Raw genomic sequence first — 5,803 nt, forward strand, 5'->3', positions numbered from 1 at the left:
CCCGATGAGACGCTTCCTGGAAGACGCGGCCTCTTTAACATATTTGTCATTCATCTCCTTTTATGAGCATGTTTTCGATGCGGCGATGGAGACTGCAGATAGGCGTCCCAAACACGAATCGCTGCCTGTCGGGAGATACGATCAGCAGGGCGGAGGGCAGCGGAGGGTGGCGGGTCAAGCGGAGGCGAAAAAGGGTGGACTGAGGAGAACGTGAGATCACGACAGAAAAAACAAGCGCCAACGTCCGGGTAAAGAGCTGGAACAGGAGCAGATGTGCTCAGAGCGGACCGAATAATGTGAGGAGGCGATGGAAGTGTTCTGGATTGAAGCGGTCCTCCACCACCACCCCCCGCCCCCGTCACCATTTCCTGTATCAGATGAAAGAAACTTTGATGATCTGTCTGACAGCTGAAGTTTCAACAAGATGATCGGAGGCAGCTGAAGCAGCCGCGACACGGAGGGAAACTCAGGAAAGAAAGAATAAAGTTATAGGTTAGAAACATCTTATAGAAAAGAAACATCTTAATGAGAATTTTGAATAAAGGACCTGTCAAACTGTCAAAAACTGATTAATTATTGTGTAAAATGCAACTAAGTCACAAACAGTTCAGCTTTTTATAAGCAGCGATGACCTTTTTCTAAACAACAACATTCATTATAATAAAAAAAAAATCAATCAAAATCAATTAAATAAGCTAAGAGGTTACATTTTGTATAATACTGTCATTCACGATTTAAAAGATGATTATATTATCATCTTATTTTTGCAAGTACTCATATTAAAGAAAACTAAAATTATTCAGTGGTTCAGGATTCTTAAAAGAAAGAATTTGAATCCTCTTTTTGACGAATGACAAATAAATTTAAATATCTGTCGTCGTTATTCTGATGTTAGATGAGTCAGAAACTAAAAAAACTCTGGCTTTTGGGAGATTGTATTGTTCGTTGGGATATTTTGCTTTCCGATAAACAAAAGAAAAACAGATTTATTTGCAGTTATTTGCTGATAAAACCGACTTCCTCTTGCTGCTGTGGCTTCTACGGATTAAAGGGAGTTTCTATTTTCGTGTCTGGAAGTGTTTTATCCTCACGAGACGAAGAAAAAAAAAAAAAAAGAATGGACCCCCTGTGTTAAAAATAAAATCCTGAGCAATGCTTGAGGCTATTTAAAAACCAAGTCATGACAGTGTTTATCCAGCAGACGACATGCATGTTTGGGTTATTGGAGAACACAATGTGAGGAACATTAGATTAGATTAGATTAGATACTAGAACACGATGTGAGGCTCTGGTTATTTACCGGAAAAACGTTCACTGACCCCCGGGGCTGCGTCCGAGCCTAAATAACATGACATCAGCTCTCACAGAAGACCAAAAACACAGACAGGAAGCAGAGCACACCCCCCCTCCCTGTAGACATTCAAACAGCAGCAGATTCATCCGACCCTGATGTTTATTTTTTAATCCTAAAACGAGGTATAAACTCTTTGTAACGCCATCTTCAGCGGGTGGCGTTTGTGAGTAATAACTGAGAAGGCCGGGACCCCAGGAGAACGGAGACACAGCCGAGATTTCGGTTTTAAAAGCCATTTCAATCGACGCCAACGAAGACATCAGCGCATCCGTCTCACGTCTTGGATAACAAGCGCCTGAAATGGGAATTCTTATCGGTCATTTCTGCACCTATTGTGCTGCCTTTCAAGATGAAGCCGACTTAATTAGCTCACGAGGCAGGGGTGTTAGGAGTTTTGGCTGTGGCTGATAATCGGGTCCTCTCGGCCAGGCAATTTGGCACAAGAAGGAGCTCTGCAGATAACGGCCTATTCGTTTTGGTTTTTGTCGCCCGCTGAAAAGCTGGATGTTGTTAATAAAAGTGGTCCGAATGTTCTGTCATCCAACAAGTCATCGAGGCCTGAGAATCTGGGGAACGGCTTGGGGTGTCAACATGGAAGCTCACACACACACACACACACGTCCGTAGGATGAGGAGGTCTGTGGTTTTGTTTCCATTCACAGTTTCGCCCACAGACTTCCTGGCTCAGGTGAAAGAAAACAAGCTCAAGGATATGTGGACGTGGCCGCGGCCCAAGGCGACCACAAGGCTCCTTCGCGTGCAGACTCTGGGCGTGTCAGCGCCTCTTTAAACCGAAAAAAAGCCCAGTCATCCAAAGATGCAACAGTACGAAAGACGATCCAACATTTACTGTCCCGCTTCGGTGCGAGAGTCTGTTCTGACTGTAATGTTGGCGTAAAACATAAAGGATAATGTTACACGCTTTATCTGTGGCTTTCAACCAAACAGAGAAACAGAAAGGACTTAGTGGCAGTTTTGTGACATTAAAGTTAGGGGATGCAGCTCAGAAAGCCAATCCTCTGGCGTCTCTTTCCTGGGATTCTGTTAGACCTGCAGCTGGAGGACCGGGGTAACGTTTCACGCTGTGGAAAGGTTGCCCCGCACGAGAACCGTGCCTCCTTGGCCTCCAGCTTAGCTCATCGACGGCCCTCTGAGTGCAGGCGGAGCGTCGAGTGAACCGGGGGCGCTGGGCAGCGGAGTTTCCAGGAAGTAACCGCTCTTACGCTCCCCCCAAAACGGAGGAAGACACTAAATCCGGACAAAGACCATCTGAATAAAACCGATGATGAGTGCGTTAGCTCGGGGATCAAACAGGTGGTTTGGGAGAGAGATCCGTCTCATTTTGTCCTGCCGTATCTTCAGGAACACGTCAGGTCAGACTAACACACAACTTGTCTGGGATTTTCCTGAAACTGCATTTTAAAGACACTGTAGAGCGCTAACTAGGGGAAAAAAACAACCTCCCTGTCACTTTAGAAAAGCAGTGATTTGAGGTAAAGGTGCCTCTGATTAAGATTCAGAGCTTATTATATCAAACTCAAAAGTGTCCATTCCTGACAGTGATGGAAATTAAAAATTAAATGTCCTTAAACTGAAAGAAAACGGTCTGATTTCCTTCTGTACGTTTTGTGGACGCGACAGCCTTTTTCTCTTGAATTCTTACACACACACACACACACACACACACAGAGAGCAGGACTTAAGAGGATTTCCCATGAAATTACTTTCGGCTCTCGGCACACCGCAGCCGTCGCCTCTGTGTGGAAAAGACTGCGAGGAGCTCACTGGTGAGGAGGAGCTGCGGCGAAGGCAAAATGGATAACGGTATTAAGACCGTTAAGGTTTATTACTACTACACAAAGAACGAAACCAATAACAACACGTATCCAACCATCTAAAGACATTTGATTACTTGAGGAAAACGTTATTTTCCTGCAGGTGTCTCTTCAACAACCAGGACACACAGATGGTCTGGCTCTCCTGCTTGATTAAAGCTATTGTCTCAGCTTGCAACACTTTCTATAATTCTAATTGCTCTCATTTTAATGCTTTCTTTAAAAAGCGTTGCAACCTCAATAAACAATGATTACATTTTCATCATTTAAGACTGAATTGGTTTACAGAAATCGTCTGTTATATGCCTACACCCATGAATCTCTGACTTGTTCTCAGTGCCTGGGGTTTATCATAAACCCGGCTCGTGTCCTGCTTCTCTAAGAAGCTGGCGTGATGACGCAGACACCCATGGCTCCTCAGGAAGTTAAACTATTCACACGTCTAAACATCACATTCTTCTATTTCTTTCTGCTGTTCCCTTTTCAGGGGTCGCCACAGAGAGTCATCCTCCTCCACCATTTCCTTCCTGGTTGACCTCTTCCTCTGGATAACTTTCTGCAGTTCACCATTCCACCACCAGGTCTCCTTATCATCTTCTCTCTGTCCAGATGACACACCAAATCCTACCTGTGTCTCTAATCCCTGTTGCTGTAGCAGCCCTGTAGTCATCTGGAAGCTCTTCCTCACCACCCAGAGCCTTTAAGAGCTCCTTTCTAAACTCATCATGACATTCTTCCTTCCTTATGAACTTCCACCATTTGGTACTCTTCTTTGCCTTTGCTGTCTTTTGTCTAAAAAGCGCCTAAAATGAACAAAAGATGCGACAGGATATCATTTTTAAAGTAATATACTTTTACATTGAACCAGTGAGGAGTCTAGATGCTTCTCTGTGACACCTAAATGTAGAAAATACATCCAAAAGTACTAAGTTACAGGTTTAAACACATTAGGAACGTGTTATTTTTTCATTAACGCCTCGTCTCCACTATACCAGCTGGTGGAGCTCTGCCACCTAGCGTTCATAGGCTGTAATTACAACAATATAAGACCGCCTGCGAAACGTCAGATGGAAAAAGGTGCATTTAAAGTTAAATTTGAAGAGAGTTTTCTTACAAGAGGAACCGTGAGAGCTCCGGGCACTTGTCCACGTACAGCAGAGACGCGTCTACCAGAAACTTGGCCGACTTTTCTGTACAAAGAGGCTCCATGATTGCAAAGAAAAATCCTCCGGTGCTACTACTTCGCTAAAAGCTAAAAAAATAATAACAAAACGTTTAAAAAGCTTTGAATGTATAAATTAAAACTTTAAAGACTGTTCGTAAATACGCCTGTAGCTGTTGTCCAAAAAAATAAATAAATAAAATGACTGCAAAATATGTAATCGTTCTAGGGTTACCGAGCTACATTAACCTAGCTCCTCCGACAGATCCACGCTGGGTCGCAGAGCTGTGGCGTCACCCGCGTTGCATTGTGGGAAATGGAGTCAAACGAGCGCGAAACGACAGCTAATTGATATTATCCGTCCCGTTTGGCGTTTAAAGTTGGCAAAATGTAAATAAATTACAACAAGATGATAAATATTAGTCAGCCTACTGCAGTCGAAGTGAGTTTGATTTAAAGTAGCTGTTAAAAATGATTTTTTTGTTGTCTAATATAGTAAAATATAACAAACTGAATCTCTAGTAGGTCTCTCCACAAGAATAAAATTAATTAAATTGAATTAAACATCTTTAAATGAAAGAACAGCTGTTCTTGCATCTCAGTGGATGAGGATTTCCTTGATGTCATCATCTCCTGAAGCTTATTGGACAATGAGAATTACCGGCGTTAAACGCTAGTGGGACAGTCTGTGTTGGCATCCTCGCCGGGCTCTCTCGGCTCCTCGGCGCAATGACAGTACCTTCCTTTTTGTTTTCCGGCCGTCCCTGTTGGATTTAGTGGGATCGTTTCGGCGTGCTTGCCAGGGAGTTGACAGACAAGACAAGGACCTGACGGCGTGAAACTGGATCTTTGGAGGAGCCAGGAGCAGCTGGGAGGGAGGAGGGGGAGAGGGAGGGATGGAGGGAGGGCTGGATGAGTGCGCACCTTTCACCGGGAGCAGAGGACGGAGAGAGAGGAAGTTGGGAGAGGGGGAGACCTCAGGAGGAGCTTTTTTACGCGCGGTAAGTTCTCATGTTTTAATAGGCTCTCTATCATCATCATCATCATCATTAGGAAAAAAAGAAAGGTGGTGTAGCCAACTGAAATATCTCATTCTGAGTGCGAGTTTGGGATTTCATATTCACAGCCATTATACTTTAATCACACCTGCAGCAGATCCGATGTATTTTTGAACAGGTTGCACTTGTTTTGATTGCTTGTGTGCGCTCTTGGACGGATGGACGGATGGACGGATGGATGGATGGATGGATGGATAGAGGCTTTGAGGGGACATTAAATCATCGGGCTGATCTTACAGAAAGTGATGGAGTGAGTGATGGAGGGATCGCTCCTCACTTTGTCGTCCTCCTCCTCCAGGAACAGCTCGTCCGGTCCGCACCGCACGTGAAGCAAAGCGCGTGCAGCTCCGCGTCAGGTGCAGACCGAGGATAAAGGGATTCTCCCCCCCCCCCC

At 44.5% G+C, this 5,803-nt stretch overlaps 1 protein-coding gene and 1 long non-coding RNA gene across 2 annotated transcripts in view; one reads left to right on the plus strand and one right to left on the minus strand.

Annotated features, from left to right (window-relative positions):
* The window catches only part of lg5h18orf21 (linkage group 5 C18orf21 homolog), a 15,085-nt gene extending 10,441 nt beyond the window's left edge, over nt 1-4,644 (minus strand). The window contains exon 1 of the mRNA XM_017419912.3: nt 4,304-4,644. Coding sequence (XP_017275401.1) covers nt 4,304-4,398 — 95 coding nt within the window. The 5' untranslated portion in view covers nt 4,399-4,644. The remainder of the gene's footprint in view (nt 1-4,303) is intronic.
* A 623-nt stretch (nt 4,645-5,267) lies between these two features.
* The window catches only part of LOC112450679, a 7,849-nt gene continuing 7,313 nt past the window's right edge, over nt 5,268-5,803 (plus strand). Inside the window, exon 1 of the long non-coding RNA XR_005233148.1 lies at nt 5,268-5,352. This is a non-coding gene — a long non-coding RNA (uncharacterized LOC112450679). The remainder of the gene's footprint in view (nt 5,353-5,803) is intronic.

This window comes from Kryptolebias marmoratus, linkage group LG5 (genome assembly GCF_001649575.2).
Source record: "Kryptolebias marmoratus isolate JLee-2015 linkage group LG5, ASM164957v2, whole genome shotgun sequence".
NCBI lineage: Eukaryota > Metazoa > Chordata > Actinopteri > Cyprinodontiformes > Rivulidae > Kryptolebias > Kryptolebias marmoratus.